General features: G+C 41.6%; 1 protein-coding gene across 7 annotated transcripts in view; it reads left to right on the top strand.

Annotated features, from left to right (window-relative positions):
* Positions 1 to 23596, top strand: part of lrba (LPS-responsive vesicle trafficking, beach and anchor containing) — a 191645-nt gene that overhangs the window by 31448 nt on the left and 136601 nt on the right. For all 7 annotated transcript variants that reach the window (XM_083982697.1, XM_083982701.1, XM_083982698.1 and 4 more), the window contains 18 exons: positions 158 to 253; positions 2031 to 2152; positions 2923 to 3049; positions 3835 to 3954; positions 5737 to 5883; positions 7364 to 7561; positions 10083 to 10216; positions 10962 to 11070; positions 11487 to 11639; positions 12935 to 13103; positions 13425 to 13504; positions 14312 to 14374; positions 14952 to 15049; positions 15335 to 15427; positions 16445 to 16553; positions 16874 to 16955; positions 18990 to 19113; positions 19243 to 19435. In XM_083982697.1, coding sequence (XP_083838823.1) covers positions 158 to 253; positions 2031 to 2152; positions 2923 to 3049; positions 3835 to 3954; positions 5737 to 5883; positions 7364 to 7561; positions 10083 to 10216; positions 10962 to 11070; positions 11487 to 11639; positions 12935 to 13103; positions 13425 to 13504; positions 14312 to 14374; positions 14952 to 15049; positions 15335 to 15427; positions 16445 to 16553; positions 16874 to 16955; positions 18990 to 19113; positions 19243 to 19435 — 2217 coding nt within the window. The remainder of the gene's footprint in view (positions 1 to 157; positions 254 to 2030; positions 2153 to 2922; positions 3050 to 3834; positions 3955 to 5736; positions 5884 to 7363; positions 7562 to 10082; positions 10217 to 10961; positions 11071 to 11486; positions 11640 to 12934; positions 13104 to 13424; positions 13505 to 14311; positions 14375 to 14951; positions 15050 to 15334; positions 15428 to 16444; positions 16554 to 16873; positions 16956 to 18989; positions 19114 to 19242; positions 19436 to 23596) is intronic.

The following is a 23596-nucleotide window of genomic DNA, read 5'->3' as shown; positions in this document are numbered from 1 at the left end:
CCAAAGTAATGTACAGTTGTATACAAATACAATATAGTTGATCATAGACACTATAATAAATAAAAACAATACAAGGAATAATAAGAACTCCGTTTAAAACATACCACATTACCAGTTGTCTAAATTGATCCCTGCGTGTTTGTGTGTTTTTCCTCAGCCTCGTCACGCAGTGAAGCTTCTGTCGGTGCTGAAGTACATGGCTCACAGAAACGGTCCCGACTCCTTCTTCAGCTTTCCGGGGAAAAATGCAGCCGTGAGTACAGTACCACATTTTATAGCTATAGCTACCACTGCACTTCAAAATAAAATACCCCCCTCTATTCTCCTCCCCTCCCCCCACCCCACCATTCCTCCTCCCGAAGTGTGTTTACTGTTTACACAAAGGCAACGAGCTTACAAGTGAATTTAGAGATGACAGTTAAGAAAGGACTGCATCATGTTTTCACTGGCTGTTTCTCCTTCCCCTTATAAAGAAGGTTTCATAAAGAAACATCCTAATGTGAGGGAGACAGGCCGGACTTCAGATGCTGCGTGGTGATCTCCCCTGAATCCCTTTCATAATAAGTGCTTTCTGAGCTGCTTTCCACTGAGCCAGCCCTTCACTGACCCATATAATTTTGTCTCATTGATAAGCTTCACACATTTTCTTATTTATTTATTTTTGAGCCTGCCATCACAGCTCAGACCCTCCTCAAGCCTTAAAGGCCTGTGTACTCTTTCTGACATGTTTTGAAGTTTGTAGGAACGTAGCTGTGTCGAACAGCATGCTCTCTGATGAAACGGTTTGTGTATCACTTTAAGGTTTTAGCTTTTAATCTCGTTGTGCTGCTGTGCAATGACAAAATAAAATTCTGATTCTGATTGGTAAGCATGTGCTCTTTAAGTCTGCATAGTTAATGTGTGTCTGACTTAATAACTGGTGTCAGGGCAGCTCAGCTTTGGACTATTCAAATCCTGCTGTTGGGACTTTTTTTTTGTACTTGCTCATTAGTTTATTCAAAATGTCTGCTTTCACCTTGTTTCTTGTCATTAGTAGTGTTCTTTTTACAGACACACAATGTTCATTTATTATTTTTTGGGGGGAGTAAAGACAAAAAACACATCACAGCATCAGAGCTTATCCGGATCCTTTTTAAATATCAAAAACGAGCTTCATTTGTGGTTTAAGGTTTCTTCAGAGCTTCTTCTTTTTTTTTCTTCTTTTTTTTTTGTGTATTGTTCTCTCCAGTTTCGATGTTTGTCGCGCTCCAACTTTACAGAAGCATTGTTTTTCTCATGCATGCATGATTTACCACATTGAATGAGAGGTGCGCTTGTTTTTCCTCTTCCTGCCACAGCGCATGGTGAAGCAAGCCAGAAAGTTCATTTCAGGAGGATTTTCTCAAACCTTAAAACCTCATAATGACTCAATAGTATCAATAGTAAACAGGAACAGAGTGTTTGGGACTTTCAGCTCATAATCTGTTTCATGTCTTTAGGAATGATCTGTTTTTGTTGGAGCAAATGGCAAACGAATAATTGTACCATGAAGATCTTTGATCACCACACAAATGCATCTTCTTAATGATCTTTTCATTACGTGTGTATGTTTGTGTGTGTTTGGTTGATTGCCAGATTCTGTATGTAACCCTCCTTTGCTGTGGTGGTGATGGTGTTTTTTCTGAGTGCAGACGTCTGCCTTGTGGCTTTGGGTTCGATCTGGTTCATCTGAACTCTGTTTGTGCTCATCTGTGTGTGTCAGCATAGTGTTTGCACCTTCCTCCCCTTCCTGTGTTGCCCTGCTAATGAGATAGGAAGACCTGGGAGTACACAAACACGCACGCAGAAGACTAATTCAGAGCAATGGTTTTCTAACTTTTCCTCAAAGAAATTGCTTCATATTTGTTTGCTGAAGCCCTCTTTCTGTGCTGGTCATGTGACCTTCTATACTTGTTAATTAGGTTTTGTTGTTAATTTCCTGTCATTACACAGGTGGCCAGGATCCACATGGTGTATCATGCTGTTTTCTTCTGTCATTTCTTTCCTACCAGGCGATTGCTCTGCCTCCCATAGCAAAGTGGCCGTACCAGAATGGGTTTACTTTCCACACGTGGCTCCGCATGGATCCTCTCAACAACATTAATGTAGACAAAGACAAGCCTTACCTGTACTGGTAAGTAACATAAGAATGATATAACTCTATGGTTTACCTTTTATTTGGGATTCAAATGCTTGAATATGTGAAAAAAGAAAAAGAAAAAAAGGCTCAAGGAAGTGGGACACATTGTAGTGCTAAGAAAGATGAAAGATAGCATGGCACAGCTGGATCAGATTTAAGTTCTGTTTTTAAGTGTTAACATCGCCCCTGAAATGTGTTTGAAGCTTAAAGCTGTACTACAAAACGTATCCAGCCTCACAGACGAAATAAACAAACGGTTGTGCTTCCCTCCCTCCATCTTTCCCGTCTCCTCGTCCTTCGCGTCCTCTCAGAGGAGCGAGTAAATCAACGCTCCCGCTCATCTTATTTTCAACTAAAAATTAATTTCTGTCAGAAATCTAATTTACACAACGGTGATCTGTTTGGGCTTCTGTGAAAGTGATAACCGAGCCGGGCAGCCGACGAGCTGCTCGAGAGAGAATCTGTAATAAAAGCTCCTCTTGCCCTTTTTAAAAAGAGATTAATTCACTAAATCACATGCAGGGGCCCCGTCTCGCCGGGACACAGAGAATGATGGGAAGAGTCTGTGAAGTTGAGAAATTATTGTTTGCCATCTTTATCCTTTTGAGACCCTTTTTAAAATGTTTGCATGATATATTAGACACTATAACCCATGTTGCCCTTGAATGGAGACTGTGCGAAAGTGAGCAGCCTGGAGCTTAAACCATCGTTGTGTGTTTTTGTGTTGTGTTTATGTACTTTCCCTTCATTTCCTTCTTTTTCAGTTTCCGCACCAGCAAAGGCCTAGGTTACTCGGCACACTTTGTGGGCGGCTGTTTGATAGTGACCTCATTAAAAACCAAGGGAAAAGGATTCCAGCACTGTGTAAAGTACGACTTCAAACCGCAGAAGGTACAAAAGGAAAACACAAAGCACAACACAGGCTCCGGTTCGGTAACCCCCAGCACACCGAACATTCATGGTCACACAAGATGACAAATCCTAGAAATATCTCTGTAGATAGATCACTGAAATCATATGTCAGCACACACATAATCAGTCTCACACACACACACACACAGACACACTTACACTTACGTAGACACCCATGCACACAGAATAAATCTAGACCTTGCTCTATGAAAAATCTGTCACATCTCACCTGACTCTGGGGAAAAGTAAAACTAGAGGAAGCAGGAATGGGGGCGCTGGGAGAGAGGGATTATCCACTTCTCTCAGTCCCTCTCTCTCACAGACACAGTGAACACAGTGACGACCGTTGCAGGCAGCAATGAGAGCCTCTGCCTGTGGACAAATTGAAACTTCCTACCTCCCCTCCTGGGCATGAAGGCACCACCTTACCTCAACAAGCCTCATGAGGACACAGAGAACTCATTTTAGTTGATTTTTTTTTTTTCACTCTATTTTTAATGCGTGTTCCTCCATGTCCGGAGGTAACCATAATAACCTATTTCACAGTGGTAACTGTAGTCTGAGGCTGAGGAGAAAACTAGAAAACCAAAGTAGGTGGCATTGTAGCTGGAGGCGACCCAGTCCTGGAACGTGATGGAATGAGGCTAATTGAACAACTTATATCCCAATGCTGACTTATTGATCTCTAGTTGTGTGTGTGATTGATGCTCTGTACTGTGACAGACCCCAGTGTGAGTGTCTGTGTGTGTTTCTTGTTGTTGCAGTGGTACATGGTGACTCTTGTCCACGTCTACAACCGCTGGAAGAACAGTGAAATCAGCTGCTTTGTGAACGGAGAACTGGCCTCCTACGGAGACATCGCCTGGTTCGTCAACACCAGCGACGTGAGTATCAACAGTCCGAACGTGTTCTGATGGATTTAATAAGTGGAGGCCAACACGTTTCCCTGTGGTATTTCATTTTCAAACAAAGTGTAATTAAACTAGTCACCTGCTTGATGTTGTTTCCTCCACCAATTTTGCCAAGTTGCAGAAAATACGATGACATCCTGAGCCACAACACTGAATAACGGCCAGAGCTGTTTTTGCAGAAAACATAGTGAAGTGAAAATGTCATCAACTTTGTTTTTCCAATCAGACATTTGACTTGAATAAGGTTATAATTGATGAACGAATTTGTGGCTACATATCATTCCCCCTCTCTCTGCCTCCCCATTTCCTGTCTGTTTCTACTGTCCTATCAACTAAAAGCAAAATAAAATACTTTAAAAAAGTATTAGTATAAGCTCATATAAAAAAAGTGTTTTGTAAAGTCACAGTTTGACAGAAGTGATGAACTTCCCTCTGAGTGTTCCTGACAGCACAGTGTGAAATCACTGTGACCTTATGGTATGACCTTTAACCACCAAAATTTGATCAGTCCAAGTGAACATTTTTGCCAAATTTGAAGAAATATTCTCCAATGGCATCACAGAGATACAGTATCACATTCAGAAGGTCAAAACCACAGCGACTGAGACCTTAAAGCTTTTTTTTTTTATTATTATTATATATTTTGTTGTGCTTTTGCCTTTAATTGATAGGACAGTTGAGAGATACAGGAAATGGGAGGTAGAGAGAGGTGGAACAACATGCAGTAAATGGCCGCCCGATGCGGAATTCAAACCGGGGCCAACTGCAGCGAGGACTGCAGCCTCTACATATGGGGCGCCTGCTCAACCCACTGCTCCACACGACGCCCTGAAACCTGAAAGCTTTGACCACCAAAATATAACAGATTCATCTTTGAGTCCTGGTGAATGTTTTTGCCAAATTTGAGGAAGTATCGTCACGGCGTTACTGAGATATTGTGACAAAGAGACGCATGGACGGGCAACCTAGAAGCAATATGCCTCAGTGCCGGCAGCAGCCAGAGGTGTGGGAGACGTATTGTTTGCGATAAAAAATGTAATAAAAGTAGTAAAAGTCTGCACTGGGAGGTGCAGGTGTGTGTTCACATACAGCCTTTCTGTCAGATATCAATTTCAAATCCACATATTGCTGCAGGAGTTTGTACCAGAGCAGAACTGAGAAGCGCAGCCTCCGTTTCATGGCCTCCCTCTCTCTCACAGATATATCTAATCTGAGTCTTTGCTGTCAGAGGCCTTGGGGGTGAAACCATTCTCTCCGTCTTTTAGCGTGGATAGCACAGTGGAAAATGACTACATATACAGCCCGCGCCTCTTCTCACCATCACCATATGAACTCTCTCCCAGTCCCCAGGATTGCTTTCTGTCATGCTGAGATATGAGGTTTCTTAAATCAAATTTTGCTCAGGACCGAAAATGCCTCCGCAGCGTGCTATAATCCGCCAGATGTGTCAGGATGTCAGAAAGCAAATTAGCTACTTGATTGAGACGTGGCCTCATCATTTTCAACACTTGTGCTTATGCCTCGCTGACCATGACACGAGGAAGATGGGACGTTATCATATTAGCCACAGTACGCTCATAGTTTGAGGCTGTTGCCATTTATAGCGAGTGTTAACATGAATGTGCCTTTTCCCTCTACTTCTTTCCTGCTATTTTTGGTTTTGTTTATCCTTCCTTCTTGTCTCACTTCCTTATTTACTTTATCTTTCTTTCCTTCTTTTCATCTGTGTCTGTGTTTTTTGTTTTTCTGCTGCAGACATTTGACAAGTGTTTCCTGGGATCGTCGGAGACAGCAGATGTCAACCGTGTCTTCTGCGGACAGATGGGGGCAGTTTACCTGTTTGGAGAGGCGCTCAGTGCTGCTCAGATCCTGGCCATCTATCAGCTGGGTCCAGGTTACCAGGTCGGCAAAGAACAAAGCCTGAGACATCTGTGCAGTAGTAACATTTTCACAGTTTGCACAAGCAGATTAAGTGCGATGGAAATCAGATACGATCTGTAATAAATTTTAGTCTCTAATCTTTAAGCAGACACAGACACTTTTTTTTCATTTTTATTTATTTCTTTTTTTCCGGTTATTCTGCAGAACCAAACAGTACATGACACTAGACTTAATTATGAATAAATGAAATAAATGAAAACAGTTAAAATACCATCTTTCTTACAGGGAGGCATTTGCAGTTATCGTTGTATAGGAATATCTCGTTTTTTTTCAATGATCATCAATTCTAACAATTTAATTTAGGACAATCCATCTTACTCAGTTGAACACCTAGGTATAGTGTTACACTCTTGTTCCTTTGTGTTAAAGCATCCATCTTCAGTTGTAGACTCTTAGTCATTCGTTCAGTTATATAGACGCGTTTCAGTCTCAGTGTTTCGCACCCACTCGTGGTTGGAGTCACGGTTGGTGGTTTAGCATCTTTCCAATTTACCGTAATCATTTCTTAAGGTTTCTGTGTCTCTCATTTGCATCATACATCGCTTCAGGTTCAGCTCTCAGCGAAAGTAACAACGGATAAATCATGGTCATTTTCTTTTTTTAAATAATCCACATGATCTCCCAATTTGGCCACGTTTTCTCCATCTTAATTCCCCAAAATGTTGAAATACGGAGGTATGTTAAAACACCAAATTACTAATTTCTTGTTAAATTCTTTTCATAATTAGCTATTGATTCCTTTATAACAATTAGCATGTAGGTCCTCTCTAATAGTATTTCATTCTTGTTCTGATTTTCCTTATAGTTCAACATTTTGGCAAATTAGCCCATTGCCATAATCGCTATAGTCATAGCAGTAGGTTTGTTACCTTATTTGTTGGTGCAAGCTATTTTTAGAACGGCGGAGCAGAGCCGTGAGCTGCTCAGAGCTACGCTATGGAGGCTAATGGAATTTCTTGGTATTCCTAATCAAACTCATCAAATACACAATCTAACAACTCCAAAACGCTCTGGTGGACAAGTTGTGACCTGCTCATTCACCACGCTATGAGATAATGGAACGTTATGACACAGAGCCGTTTTCGGGGTAAATGCAGAGACTGCTTGCTGAAAAACTGTCCCTGAACGCAATGCCCATCAGCGGTTTTGCATGAATTTACCTCTAACCAAGAAATCCCATGAGCCTCCTTAGCGTAGCTCTGAGCAGCCTGCCGCTCTCTTGAACTATCCCTTTAACCTTTAAAGTTTTTTTTGGAGGGTGTAATCTCTTATATGTGCCAGATGGACAAAGTGTAAAGTATTTTTTTTTTTCTGTGATAATATGATATGATGAAATAGTCTTTATCTATTTGGGTTGTTACTAGACACTGACACAGTTTGTATGGTGGCTGATGAGGTGAAGTTATTAATCAACTCTGTCTTTGGTGTCTTCTTTATCCAGGGCACGTTCAAGTACAAGGCTGAGAGTGACCTGCTGTTCGCCGAGCATCACAAGACCTTACTGTACGACGGCAAACTGTCCTCCAGCATCGCCTTCACGTACAACCCTCGGGCCACAGATGCTCAGCTCTGCCTCGAGTCCTCCCCCAAGGACAACGCCTCCATTTTCGTCCATTCCCCGCACGCACTCATGCTGCAGGTGAGATGCCTTTGATGTAACATTGTGCTCGTCGAGGAGGTGATAGCCGATCCCAACTGGAGTTTATTGCTGGAATTGCTATTACTTAACTTTCAGCTGAAGCCACAACACCACATCGACATTAGAGCAAAGTCAGTGCAGATTCATTCACCACTTGCACGTCTCCACACTCCTTCCCTCCCACTGTGCTGCATGTACCACGCTTTAGTCTTCCTTTCTTCCTGCGCGGTAATGAAAGTGGCCCAGTTGGCATCTTTTCATTTTAATAGCCTCATGAGGGCAGAGGTGCAAATGTGTTGAGCAAGCCAGACTCCTGCAGCTGCTGAGAAATGCCATCCTAGTGCTCTAGTTGTGGAATTGGCTCTAGTGGTGCTTTTTTTTTTTTTCCTGTGAGAGGAAGGAGGTGAACTTTTGTGGAAGTTTTCTATATGCTGCGTGGATATACACACATCCACATCACACAATACTGTTCCTTCACTCACTTTGAGCTGTCTTCTCTCAAGCACTAATTGAGTTTTCTCTCATGCCCTCTCATCAAAGAAGATGCTTTGTTTCCTTTGTGAGGGAGGCTTTACTGCCACACAAACATATGCTCCCTCCACCACACACACACAATGTGAAATATGAATGACTATGTGACCTATATTCTCAGCTTTGCTATGCTATGCTCAAAAATTCCAATCCTATAGATGGGGAAAACTTTCGCCAAGCTAATGTTGGTGACACAACACCCGACACCGACACCAGCTCATGCACCAGATTACCAGAATATTTTCCTCATCTTAATTTTTTCCACATTTTCTAAATCATTAGTCAACAAAAGACACAAAACTAAAGAAACACTTGGACTTAAAGGGATAGTTCAACATTTTGGCAAATTTGCCTATTGCCATAATTCCCATAGTCAGAGAGGTTAGCTGCTCAGCTAATGCAACAGAGGCTCACGGTACTTTCGCCTTTCCTTTATCAAACTCATCAAATCAGACAACTCCAAAACATTCTTGTGGAGAAGTTGTGACCTGCACATTCACCACGCTATGAAACAATCATGTAACATTACAAGATGGAGTTATTTTCCAGGCAAATGCGTAGCCAGAATTACATTCCAGACACGGCTGCTGGGTGGAGTGATTTCAAAAACGCAAGTGGTTCAGAGTATTTGCTTCATGTGTCATGTGTAATGTTACATAATTATACGTTATTATTTCATAGCGTGGTGAATGTGCAGGTCACAACTTGTCCATGAGAGTGTTTTGGAGTTGTTTGTGATTGTGTGATTGTGTATTTGATGAGTTTGATGAGGGAAAGGGCGAAAGTACCATGCGCCTCCATTGCGTTGCTCTGCCCCGCGGATCTAAAAACAGCTTGTACCGACAATTAAAGGTAATGAACCTACCCCTAACACTATAGGTATTATGGCAATAGGCCAATTTGCCAAAATGTTGAACTATCCCTTTAACACTTCCTGAATTGTGTTCTTCCTCTCAAATATGAATATTTTTTAAACTGAAAGCTACTGAGGTATTTTGCAGCATGTATTTGATCACATGATCATTTAAAAACCGTCAGGATGCACCTGTTTCCTCATCAGCTACTTCTCTGGTCTGCTGCTGTGTCTCCAGTATATAAAATAAAATAATTCATAAAAACTGACACATTCACTTGATATCTGGACAGAAATTCAACTCATATTTTGATATATCCACCTGTTTTATGTTCACTCCTTGCAACCTGGCCGCTGTCATAGAGAGGCCATGGTTGGCTGGCTAATTATTACATTAGCTAACACGGTTGAGTAACATCGGTTAAAATTTTTTGCCCCAGTGGAAAGACGGGTGATGTTAGGTAGCTTACCATACGCCCCCGCCCCCACACTCACCCCTCAGCCAGTCAAATGCTCACATGCCTAAATGAGTTGTCTTGGAGACGTAGCCTCTTAGGAGGCACATCAGAATGATCTAATATGACTTAACTCCAAACACAGTCAGAATGAGTTCCCTCACATAACGGTGGGGACGTGATGTCATCACACAAATACAAACATACCCCACTGGATACAAGCTCACTGTAAGGCAGGGGGCTCCAACCTTTTTATAACTAAGAGCTCTTGTGACAAAAAAGGGGGCTGAGAGCTACTCATGTTTTATATTACTAGCAAAACACTGAAACTGATGTTTAAGGTCATTTAACAAGTCATTTCAACTCTCGCTGCTCACATTTTGTACCTATCTAAAAAAGCACATCAGACAAAAATGAAGCAAACAAACAAAAAAAATCATAATTCAATTAAGCCTGAACACACAGACACATGACACCTTTCAGGACCATTCTAAGTGTTTTATTTAATTTATTTAATTTTTTCACATTTGATGACATAACTCTGCACCCAATTTCCAATTCTTTTAGCGCACAGTTGCTAATTTAATCCACTTCACTGCAGTTATCAGTGTGACCCACATAACAAATGCCGATCATGTACATTGTGTGTCTAAGTGTGTTTCATGTGTGTTTCTATCTGTAGGACGTGAAGGCTGTGGTGACTCACTCAGTCCAGAGTGGGATACACTCGATCGGAGGCGTGCAGGTCCTCTTCCCTCTGTTTGCACAGCTGGATTATTGCCAGCCTTCCAGCCATGAGCTGGACACCTCTGTCTGGTAACCACGCACACACACACAGACACACACAGACAGGCACATACATACAGTACAGTGAACAATCTTTTGTATCATTCAGCCATTGTGAATCCATACAACAGAGTGCTGCTACTTTGGGCTGTAAAGCTGCACTGAAGTCCAGTTATGCTGCATAACCATTAATATTTAACTAAACGTATTATTATATCATATGATTAGTTCTTTTGCAGTAAAATAAATTAGCCTCAGATTGAAATATTATTTACATATGAAATGCTGAAAATTAGACAATTTATAGGTGTTTGATACAGTACATTATTTACTTGAATTTAAAATGAGACTGCACCAGGCATCACTGTATGTTCAGGATAATGTGGTAATCTATATAAAGATGAAATGAAGATATACGGTACTCAAACAACCTACATATATCCTATAAGTCAATATTTGCCATGTGTGCCAGCGTTTCAGTCCAGCACCTCAGGCTTTTAACAGACTTGCTGATGCTGAGAGTGAAAGCTGTTGAGGCCACCTCACTTGTAAACTGCAGTGTTGCTGTATCTGCTCCCCTCAAGGTGATGCTAAGTAGAATCTGTTCTCCCAGCACAATGGGGACACGACACCCTCATTCAATCACATTTCATGTAGGATATGCCCTTCACAGCCAGGGCGCCCGTCAGCAGCTTACATAGATTATTGTCACTGTCTAACTTCTCTGTCTCATCCTGTCTCTGTCTCTGTCCGTCTCTCTCTGTCTCTCACTCAGCTGCACTTTGCTGTCCTTTGTGATGGAGCTCTTGAAGAACTCGGTGGCCATGCAAGAGCAGGTCCTGGCCTGCAAAGGCTTTCTCGTCATCGGCTACACTCTGGAGAAGGTGAGACGCGCACAAAATCGGCTCAGCTCACAGAGAAATACACAGGAGGGCCATCCTCCCGCACCAGTAGCTGCACTCGTAATGAACCCAGAGCAAATAATGAGGCCGATCTCGACTCCCTCAACGCCACAAACACACCAACACGGGCACACACCACCAACACTTAATATGAGACAGATTTTGTTTTCCCTCAGCTGCATTTAGAGGTCACAGCTGGCTTGTGTGCTTGTTAGACAGAAGGAGAGCTCCTCCACTTCTTTCCCTGCATGCGTCCCTTCCCTCACCTTAAACCCTCTTACACCACTTTTTTTTGTCCCTCTGTGCCGTGACTCCTTTCACTGACATATTATCTCCCTCTCCTCTCACCTCACATTGTGGCTCTTTGTGCCTCGCTGTCTCCCTGTCTGAACTCCAAGTCTTCCAAGGTGCATGTGACACGACCCGTCCTGGAGATTGTGCTGGCCTTTTCTAGATACCTTAGCAACCTGCAGAATGGCATCTTGCTGCTCAAGCAGCTATGTGACCACATTCTGTTCAACCCTGGCATCTGGATCCACGCCCCTGCCAAGGTAACCGCAGTACACACCTACACACATACACACAGCAGCTCATTATTCTGCATTTGGTTATGTTGTCATCTCCTTCTCACTGGTGGTAGTCAGAGCCAAAGCCATATTGTGTTTTTTTAGGTTGTTTTGGGGTCATATTTGCTGGAAGGGTATCTCGGTAACACTGTGATGGAACTTCTTCAAATTTGGCACAAATGTTCACTTGGATATGAAAATGAACTGAGTAGAGTTTGGTGTTTTAAAGGTGGAGGTCATGGTGATTGCAAAACTTTTTAAGGTTATTTTTATTTTGGGGCATTTTATCTTTATTAATATTGTTATTTAACATTTGTGATGTGCTTACTGATTATACACCCGGGAGGTCAAACAAAGGGCTCCTCACAGTACCAAGAATACACCTTAAAGCAACTCATGGTGCCTTCAGCTATAATGGTCCCACTCTTTGGAACTCTCTTTTTTATGGAATTCGGTCGGCTCCAACATTTTTATGTATAATAGTTATATTAGTATTCTTCCTTTAAAACTAAGCTAATGACTTTCCTTCTCAAGCAAGATTTAGTTGAGGTGCCCTTGTACATATCATTGTCAGTGGTCGGCAAGATGAGGAAGTATGTCCTGTTATGTCTGTTATCATGTTGCTTTATTATAACCCTATATGTCTTTTTATCGTGTCAAGATCCAGTACTGTATGTGTTTTATTTAGTCCTTTGACTTTTCTGTATCATTTAAAGTACATTGAGTCTACACCTGGCGTTTGAAATTTTCTATATACTTACTTACTTATTCAGATGGGACAGTGGAGAGAGAGGATTTTAACCCATGATCACTGCAATTAGGATTAATCTTACCTACCTACCTTTTTAGGCATTACTCAAGACTTTACACAAATAGTTTATAGTTTGTTTGACTCTGGATAAACTGTGATGTGTCCTAAAAATAGTGGTGGAGGGATACAACTCTGAGGTGATGATTCTCACATGCACAGAAAACATACAGACCTGCAGAGTCAGAATGACCTCCTCCTGCTCCGTATATTTCTGCCCTAGTTTTTCTTTTCCAGTGTCTCGGAGTTCAGCTCAGAGTTCAAGGTTATCCCTCCATCTTTGACTCCGTGACTATTTAAATGAGAGTGGCTTGCCTACAACCCTTATGGGCTTAGAAGCCTCCACACTCCTCTCCAAGGAGCAAAAAGCTAGGACACACCAAAACCGGATTATTCCATTCAAACTATCACGTGTGTGTGTGTGTGTGTGTGTGTGGGGTAGTGCTTTCATCTGTGCTCTATCTTTTTGCAGGTGCAACTGACACTATACACTTACCTGGCGACAGAGTTCATTAGCACCGTGACCATCTACAACGCCATCCGCAGGGTGGGCACCGTGCTTCAGGTCATGCACACATTGAAATTCTACTACTGGGTTATCAACCCACAGGACCGCAGTGGAGTCATCCCCAAAGGCCTCGGTGAGAGCTCACACAGACACACACAATGCAAATATACTCTGTACAGTATATGTTTGCACTGCATACTATTCACTCCTTTGAATCTCACTGAATATATACTGTATATACATAATGCTCCGTTGTACTGATGTATGGGGTTCACTTATTAGCATGTACATAGAAACGCGGATTCCCACATAGGAACACAAAATTGACACAATAAAAACTAATTTCTCTGTTATCATAATTTCTCTCATTTCTCTTGTACCTTTGGCTCATCCATTAGCTGCAGTCATCATCATTAACAGCCATTGTTTGCTGTCCTCTTTTTGTTTTTTTCAGATGGTCCGAGGCCAAACCAGAAGGAGATCCTGTCTCTGCGAGCGTTTCTGTTGTTGTTTGTCAAACAGCTCATAATGAAAGTAAGTTCATGTCCTACCAGGGGCCAGACACCCACCTCTCCTAAAGAATCGCTTTAGAAAGAGGCCCATTTAGATGCCAAAGTTACAGTATGTCACACTTATGGTATGATCAGTGATATACTGTATGTCTCTATATGTGTTGCTGCTGGTGCTTTCTGATTGCAGGCTGATGCAGTACATACATATACATAATACATACAAATATAATACATACATAATGAGCATGATGTCACCAAGATAATGTGCAACACTTAAAAGCATTTACCTTGTGCTATTAATAATGTATATGTGGAGACTGTGGATATTTTATATATATATATATATTTATTTTTTATTTTTTTATTTATCAAAATGTTATTAAAGCTAGGAAAAATGAAAAATAAATTATAATCTGGGGAAACCAGATTTTATTTTTCACAAGAAAACCAATGAATGAATATTTTAGTTGATGGGTTTTTATGCTTTGATGTGATTTTTGGTTGTAGTCCAACCAAAAATGATGATGGTGTCACGTCTCATCTCCTCGTGCCAAAGTTAAATGAGCCATGAATGTGTCTCGCTGTTTGGTCAACATATTCACATTACACAGGATTTTTATGTCAGATATTATTTTATGTGTTTGGAATAACTTAACAATGCAATGAATCTACTTTAAGACATATAGTGATATTTGGAGTTAATTTAATTTACTGTTCCTTGGTGAAGCACCGCCTCTCTCTGGTAGCATCATACATTTGTGAAGGGTCTTTGTGTTCTTAAACATAATGATCCCAACTGTAAAATGATCTGTGTCATTATTTTTTCCAGGATTATGGGGTCAAAGAGGACGAGCTACAGAGCATCCTCAACTACCTCCTCACCATGCATGAGGTAGGCATGCTCACTGTTATTCTTGCAGCCGATGCCTCGCCACCAGATGGCAACACGACACCACGGTGCTGTGCTGCGCCGCCGTCGTCCTTCCACCATCTGATTCGCAGAGCAAGAGCAAACAGTTCCTGTTGCTAAAGGCTGCATTTCTGTTCCTCGTTATTTTTCCCCCCCGTCTGCCAGTTAGATGTCTTGACAGAGGTGGTTTTGTTTACAGTGGAGTGACGCATAACAAATGAATCAGTCAGATCAGTCAGTAACACAGAGATCCTTGTAAGAATAAAGGGTGATTACAACACGGCCTGGAAGAGCCTGCCACATGTAGCAGCCCTTCATTTTATAGAGCACATACTGTAATTCAGATGCTTATGATGGACTCCAGTATTTCTACTGGTTCCTGCTGCTACTGCCACTGGTGTACAAAGCAGGAATATAAATATCCACAAGCAACCGCACACATATTTCCCTTTCATCTTTTATTGACATATTCAGTTGGCTTTGAGGTCCTCGTAATTTCAGATATGCCCTCATAAGATGACTTCCTCAGTAAATGTCGTGCTGCTCTTTGTCCCCACAGGACGACAATCTCATGGACGTGCTGCAGTTGTTGGTGGCTCTGATGTCCGAACACCCCGGGTCCATGGTCCAAGCCTTTGACCAGCGCAATGGGATTCGGTAATGATCGCTGTTCGTGTTATCGGCAAAATGTGCTCATAGTTAATGTCAGTATGTTTTTACTCAGATTTTAAAAAAAAAAAGTGTGTCACAGTTGGAGCTGATTATTTTAATTGTCATAGTTTCGGTCTTGTGTCACACGTTAGATTACGGAGGCTGAAGGGTTTCATTGTTCTTTGTTTCAAACATAGAAATATGTTTGTAATTATAAACTTCTGGTGTCTTTTTTTGTTTTTATTTATTTTAAATGTATTAAACTGAATTGAGCTTTTTTCTTTTTCACAGTGTCATTTACAAACTTCTGGCCTCTAAAAGTGAAGGAATAAGAGTGCAGACGCTCAAAGTGATGGGATACTTTCTGAAACACTTGCCACCAAAGTAAGTGAAATGTCAAAGCAGAAATTCTTTTCACAATCTTATCAGACCATACAATTTATAGTGTGTTTTTCTCTGTAGTTCATGTTATGTAAAATATACATGAAAGCAAACACAGTAAAATCAAGAAATAAATGCAATGTTAGTCTCACATTTTGATAAATTTGATTGTTGATTCCACAGTTTTCATTCCTCACATTTTTCTTGTGGTGGTTTTGATTACTTCTCCACTTAAATTTGTTCATATAAGTTTTAAAACAATGAAAACAGGAAAATATTGTTGTATACAGTATATTGTTGTATTTCACAGAGGAATCTAATTATGCAGTTTAATCCCAACAACACTTTCAGAACGGGTCTATTCAGCTGCCACTTGTGCCTCTTTTGAGCTATTTTAGGTGGAAATGCCTGATGAAATTCAGGTGATATAAGAATCCCTTGTTATTTGTTACGTCTGACCATCCATTGCAGTGTAGTGTGAGCAGCTTCTGCTGAAATAGGAGCAACTCTCGGCATCTCCCACTAACAGCTTTTAGGGCCTTGTGATCCAGATGTGCGATGGATCCTGCGGCTATGTGCAAACATTCGGCAGTTTGCTGAGTTACAATGCAAAAATTGGAAGTGATCCATGATGGGAGATGAAAGCAACAAAGACTTTTCAGTGAAGCTCTTCTCCTACTTAGTCAGCAAGGATTCTTCTTTTTCATTTCCTACATGTCAAAATGTGAGCAGGAGCTCAGCTGATTTATACAGCTACACATTTCAGCTGCTGTAATTATTTGACTCATCAGAAACTCCAGACCTTCCCCCTCCTTGTTACTTCTCAACATGATTTTAAAAATGACTAAAACAGAAATAAAAATGACAGATGTGGAATTTGTGTGCGCTGGTGTCAAGTCAGTTTTGTATAGTAACATAACGCTCCAGTTTCGAGGAGGTGCTGCGTTGCTCTCTCAACAATGATCGGGAAAATACTGATGTTTTACTGACTGACCTCTGATCTCCCAACGTCCTGATCAGGAGGAAAGCTGAGGTCATGCTGAGTCACGGCCTCTTCTCTCTGCTCACCGAGCGCCTGATGCTCCACTCAAACCAGTTCACCATGACAACCTACAACGTGCTCTTTGAGGTCAGTGCTCTGCCCACGTTCACTCTGCATTATAGAATATTTATTTTTATTTACATTTTATGTGTATGATTCACAATAGTGCAGAGTTTGAAGTCGACACATGAACCATTGTCAAAAGTTCCTACTTAATATATGAATTTAATGAAACACGTGAAACAATAAATTCTACAGTTGATCACCTGTAATTATTCCCCAATATACTGCATGATGGTGAAACATATACATAGCAGTGTGTATCCATCGTGGGGTTTGTTTCTCTGTTATTGTTGGGACCGATGTAGATATTTTATGACTTGAATCCCCTCTCTGTCCCGTGGTAGATCCTTACAGAGCAGATCTGCACTCAAGTGATCCATAAACAGCATCCGGACCCCGACTCCACTGTGAAGATCCTCAACCCACGTAAGTGCCTCCTCTGAGCCACACAGCTCTCCTAAATCATCCCCTGCAGCGTACCCTCTACATACCTACTGCTCCATCCTGCGCTGGAGGGGATATTCCCCACGGCACCGTGCGATCTCTATATACAGTCAGACAAATGAAGGACATAAATTCAGCAGCCGGAGGTTATTTTCATACCGAGTGAACCCAGCACCACGACGGTGCGAATGCTTTGTGTGACAAATATACACACGTCTACTAGTTTTATTGTCAGGGTTAATTTACATATACAAGAATGATCAATGTAATGAAATTCTTATTTGGACTTTAATCAGTGTGTCATTACATTTCAGTGAGTTTAGAGTTTGTTCATATGAACTGCTTAAGTAAGATAATGTTGATACAGTATTTATATGTTCTATCCATGGAGTAAATATTTAATGTTGCAGTGTATATATATTTTAATTTAACATCAAACTTATTGTATCATTTAGATATTTTATATTAGATTTTACAATTAAAATGAAAAAGTAATTTAAACGGCAATTGAAATTTAATTAAGAATATGAATGAATCATTGTAGTTGGTCATAAGTTAATTCCAAAGAGATTTAAATCAAAGTAATGACTTAAACTGTGCATATGTATGCATATATTTCTGTCTTTTTTTCTTCATCTAGTGCATCATTACCATAAACTGAGAGACAATCTGATCTGCTTTAGATCAATGTTCCCATCCTATATTTTCATGCTGTTACTCACCTCCAATTTCATGTCGGCTCACAAAATGTTTTTGTAGAGTGAACTCTGGGGTATTCATTTCAGCTGAGAAAAGAAAAGAAAACATCCCTCTGTCTTTTCTACCGGTGCTTCCACACACACGCGCACACACGCGCACACACACTCTTGCAAAACAGCTTTAATCAGTTTGAAATCCAAGCACTTGGTGTAATCACAACCAAGGTTTACTTCCAACCAGCCTTAATCTGACAAGGTCCTGCTGCAGTCACACATTGATTATCTTAAGCCTTTATTGTGTTAAAAACTCTCCTACCCAACCGTCCTAGACAGGCGATATACATCATAGAAACCTTGTATGGGTTTGTACATGTGAGCACATTCTATGGAACATAGAGTGGTGGTCTGTTTCTCCTTTGCCGTGCATTCTCTTGATTTAATCTGCGACAAACTCCCAAAATGGCCCCCTGATTGCAGTCTTTAGTAACGTCAGAGCCAATCAAACAAACCGAGGAAGTACCGTTTCCCTCAAATTAACTCAAGGGAAAGGAACCAAGAGCAAATGGAAAAAAGAAGGGAATACGCCATCCCTCCATCCTCATTCCCGGTACATGCTGGGGTAATTTTCTGGCGGTAAAGGTTCAGCGACTCATAATTTGAGTGACTAAGGCGTAGAAACAACACAACCGTCTGCTGGGGCAAAGGGGGCAGAGGTTAGCGCCAAGGTCTGAAGAGACAAGTGAAATCCAAGCCCCGACGTCTCTCCACTCACAGCAAATGGACACTGACATTGTCTAGATAATTCATCTAAACAGTCAGTCTCTTTGGTTTAACCGAAGCCAAGCCTTCCAGAAGGGCCTGCGACTCGGGCTCCGTTTGAAACTATACCAAAACCATTACACTATAATAAAGATCAATGGCCCAGACTTTTTTTTCACTCTCCTCTGTTCTGTTTTTCTTACCAAAGGCGCACATTTTTAGGTGTGTACAGCTGGGAGTTGAGATAGTTTGTGACACAATGATTTGCACATGTTGAGGCCAATGTATGGTTTTGTTGTTGATTTCTGCCATTTCTGCCTCAGCATCCAAAAAGCAAGTGAATGTTGGAAAATCCAAACTTTTTTATTATTATTATTATAATCCTTGAAAATATAGCTTCCTGTAATGTATTACATTACATAATTGACAACACAGACACACATATCAGATGAAGAGGTATCGGGACGTTTTCAGGTTGTGTTATGTTCATTTTTACGACTCAGCCATTTTTCATTTCAGCCTCGGAACAAAACGGCTTTGTTTGTGTTAATATTTCTAGAAATCCTGAAGGTAATAGCTGCTCTGCTGAAGAACTCTCCCCCATCCCCTGAAAGCATGGAGGTGCGACGGGTCTTCCTGTCAGACATGATCAAACTGTTCAATAACAGCCGAGAGAACCGCAGGTAGGAATCCAGCCACTTCACAGCAGAGAGATTCTCTCACACACACAAACACAAACACAGATGCACACACTCTACTCCGCTGGGATTCACACACCACCTTCTCATCGCCGTGCACGTTTTTTGTTGCAGGAGCCTGCTGCAGTGCTCGGTGTGGCAGGAGTGGATGCTCTCTCTGTGCTTCATCAACCCGCGAAACACCGAGGAGCAGAAAATCACGGAGATGGTGTACGCCATCTTCCGCATCCTGCTCTACCACGCCATCAAATATGAGTGGGGTGGCTGGCGCGTCTGGGTGGACACCCTGTCCATCACCCACTCCAAGGTCAGAGCGCTCATTAAATCCATGCATCCCTCTCTCACACACACACACACACACACACACATGCTCACACACAGGTTAGACGCAGCTTTGTTTATCTTTTTTTTCTGTGAATCTTCTTCTTTCTCGCCATCTGTTTCGTTTTTACAGTTTTTTGGGGGGGGTTCCGTTTCTGTTTCTTTTCATTTTTAAATCACACACTCTTTATCTCTCTGCAGTAAACACAAGAGCATACACACACATACTTGCACACACACACACACACACACACTCAAATCCTGCTGCATTATGGTCAGCCTAAACATTCACCCCATGAGTGTAACCGTAGCCGTCCTCCCACAGTTTCGGTTCTCGCCAAACAGACAGCAGTATTCAGTCAAAGCCATCGACTCTGTCACCCATGTGTTTAGCTTGAACCTGACATAATGCAATTCATCAAGTAAGAAATTAGAGAGCATTATCGTCTCACAGTGTAGGCTAGCATAGTAATTGAACCTTGCCTCTCAATGCCCATCAGATTAGGCTCATGGAAGCTATACGGTGATTATAATTTAAAAGCTAGTTACAGTATAAACCGGTGGGAAGGAATCCACCAGCCCCCTCCACTCTTTATTTATGTATAGGGTCTCTTTCTTTCACATTGCACAGATAAAAATAAACTTCTGGCACTTCTTATTTCCAAAAGCTGAATTCAAAATGCTGCTTTAGAAATTCAGTGTTGATATCATATTACGCTACCCTGGTCCAAAGCAGTGAAGTAATTGAGGTTGGTGTCAGATTGTGGTCTGGGGGGTTTTTAAGCCTGGCAGATTGAAGGTTGAGTTAAAGAAGTGCTCGTGATATGAGACGCCTCAGCTTCACTCTGCTGTGGGGTTGTGGGGTGGGGGATGCTGTGAGCGCCGGCGACCAGTAGGGGGCACAGACAGACTGCAAGGGGGAGAGGATCAATGTGGAGGCAGCAGTTCGGCTCGACTGCTACATGTGTGTACGTCTGCCCCCTCTGCTCTGAATACTGTGGAGGTAACTTGCAGTGGTAGGGAAAGATAAAATGAACATACAATACGATGGTGTGAGGATGTTTTCTGTGAGCTGGTGTGAGGTAGCCGCAGGAACTATTGACTCGACACAGTGATGGAGAAACTGTAACAGCAGAAGTTTGCATGATTTATTGTATTGCACTGTCATTACATCACTGTCTACTGAAAAAGTCAGATTTAGAAAAAACAAAAACAAGCCCTGGGATAAATGTTATTAATCTTTCATGTTATTAGCTGTTTGTGAATGACATCAAATCAATGCAGGAATGAGTCGTTCCTTAAAGTTTTGTTTTGGTTTCACCTGTTAATAAAACAGAAACAGAAAGTGTTTTGTTCTTCCTGCATGGTGAGGCCGCCTGTAATTGCCCCTTTCCCTATAATTACCCAAGATTAATGCTGCTTCTTCCTGGCTCTAGTATCAATACCCAGCACTCACCTAACAACAGGATTTCACACGTACGCTGTGTGTGAGTAAACCCATGCACTTAAGAGTAAGATGCAAGACACACACACACACACTCGCAGAGCGGCTGTGAATCGGATAGTTGCATTGGGAGCTAGCCACCAAGATACATGCATCTGCTATAAAAAAGCTAAAGAAACTCAATTGCAATTTTATTGTCCCGTTTGATAGATTTCCTGCCACCTTTGTAGCACCGAAGCTGTTTGTCACTGTTGCTCTCTCCTCCCACTGCTGCAGGGCTGTGTATTTGCGCGTGATTGCATGTGTGTGTGCGCGTGTGTGTGCACTCGTATTTGTGTGAATGTGAGTTACCAGGCACATTTCCTCTTTGCCCTCCTTCTCTCTTGGGCTCTAGTAAGCCCTTCTCTCCGATCCCATTGAATATTCATCGGAACCATGCAAGAACAATCAGAGAAACAAGGCCTCATAAATACAACCAGCCCACTGGGGGCCTCTTGATAAGTGCATATATGCATTCAAAAATACATATATACACACTTCATCTTCACATGGACACTATGCTTTGCCTGTTGTCAACCATGGTAAAAGTGTCAGTCAGCCATGTGCAGAGATAATTTGCCTGATGCTGAATGTATGAGACACATTTTTCTTCTTCTTCATGTTCATCTTCATTTCAATTTTTCCTTTAATAAATTATTGCTTTTTTCACTGCCTAATTTTAAATTTTCTTGCATAGAGCAGGATAAGGAGCTGTAACTCTCAGTTTTAAAACATTTTTTGTGGAGCCCATCAGCCACCAGAAGAATATGAACCATATTATATATCTTTTTAGTTTTTGAACAGTCATACTAGTCTGTAGGTACAATGTGGTGCCTGTAGCCAGTTCGTTTTCACCATCTACAAGTTTATTGATAGTTTATTGATCATCCTGAAGTTTTATACTTTAATTTGTTTGATAATTTGGTAAAGTCCAGACTAGCGATGTAGTAACAACCACGTATTGTGACGTTTTTTTTTTTTTTTTTAAAGTTTGTGTATTGGGTTGTGTGTGTGTGCTTGTGTGTTTGCATGCGTACAGTGTATCCTTTTATGTCAGTCATCAGCGAGCGAGTGTATCTGCATATGCATCTCTCCGAACAGACAGATGTTCCTGCAGGTGGGCACGCTGACACAACAGCCCTCCCACTTTCAACCCACACACCCACCCAAGGTGCCCCTCGTCCATCTCTGCACACAAATCAGTTTGAAAACAAGGAGATCTCCGTGAGAGAGAGAGAGAGAGAGAGAGATCGGGGCGTGAAGGTCCCGCTGTCCTTCAGGACTCCCACTGTCAGCTAACTTCATTACACCTGTCAGACATTTTACCACAAAGATAAATACGAGTCCAAATGAGCCAACAGATCTTTGACAAAATATAATATACATAGAGGCCTTTTTAAAGAGCTGGTAATTTGACAATTAGATTTTTCAGCCATGGTGTTTACATTGTATCATTTCAGCCTTTGTCAGTTCATGATGGAATGCAAAATATTGCAGTGAGATAGTTTGGCTGGACAGTCGTGTCTCCTGGGTTTATTGAGACATTACACAGCAGATTCAAGCTGTTGTTCTTGGCAAAGAGTTTCAGGTAGATGCATTGACAAGTAGACAAAGAAAGGAGTGTGTGAATACACTGAAAAGCCAATGCTAGATAAACACCATGCATCAAGTGTCCTCACTAGTCTGATGGTGCTTTTACTGATGTATTTGACTTTTACATCTTATCATTCAGAAATAAATATTAAAATATAAAAAGAGAAATGTGTCATAACACGATGATGGATTTGCTATGAATTTGCTTGTTGGGCTTAAAACAATTTCAAGCACTTGTCCTCCTATAGCGATAGATAGAAATGACAGACTAAATACCGCAGGCATATCACTGGATCAGGTCAGCAGGAGAAAACTGAGAAGCAAAATGTTTGAACGAGGAGCGAGAAGGGAAGATATTGTATGTGAACGAGAGCAAAAACCGCACGGCCCGCGCAGCAGTTACAGATGACATTGATTTTGGAGGAGGAATTGCATTTAGCTAATCGGATTAGAGACACGCTGCCCTCCCCATTTCCCCTTTGTTTTGTGGTTGCTTGCTATCTATTGATCTAAATGTGGACTCCCATGCTCCTACTGTGGGGTCTCCCAAGATCACCGCTTTGCCACGCTGACCCTCACCTAACAGGTTGTGGTGTGGGGTCGAGTCTTTGTTCTGACGACGGCGACGGCGGTTGTCCTCCTGAAGTTTCTGAACACATCTGTCTCGTTTTTCTAAAAGTGCGATCGCAGCTGCGGGGAAGTTGTTTTTTCTTTGTGGGATGTGAACCAACAGAGACCCGTCGAGGCTCTGCAGTGTCCCTTATTTTTTTTTGTTTACGACAGTGTGTCCCATTTCCAGAGCGTTTCAAATCTCCATCATGATCTAGCTCTGCTGTGCCCAGTTAATACCATGTTACCTGTCACATTAGAAAAGCCCACCGTGTTTTTGTACATTACCATAACATTTTTCCATACCCCACCGAGGCCAGGCCGAGTCGTGGAGTAGAATGAAATTAGATTAGATCGGCGCTGATGTCTCAGCCACCCAGGGCAGTTTCTATATATTGTAGCAAGGCTGAACCCTGTTTTTAAAAACCACAGAGACATATTCTACCTCTGTCTAATGGTAAC

This window comes from Trachurus trachurus (genome assembly GCF_905171665.1).
Source record: "Trachurus trachurus genome assembly, chromosome: 1".
Lineage (NCBI taxonomy): Eukaryota > Metazoa > Chordata > Actinopteri > Carangiformes > Carangidae > Trachurus > Trachurus trachurus.
Note: the sequence above shows the minus strand (reverse complement) of the source record. Positions and strands in the feature narration are given on the sequence as shown.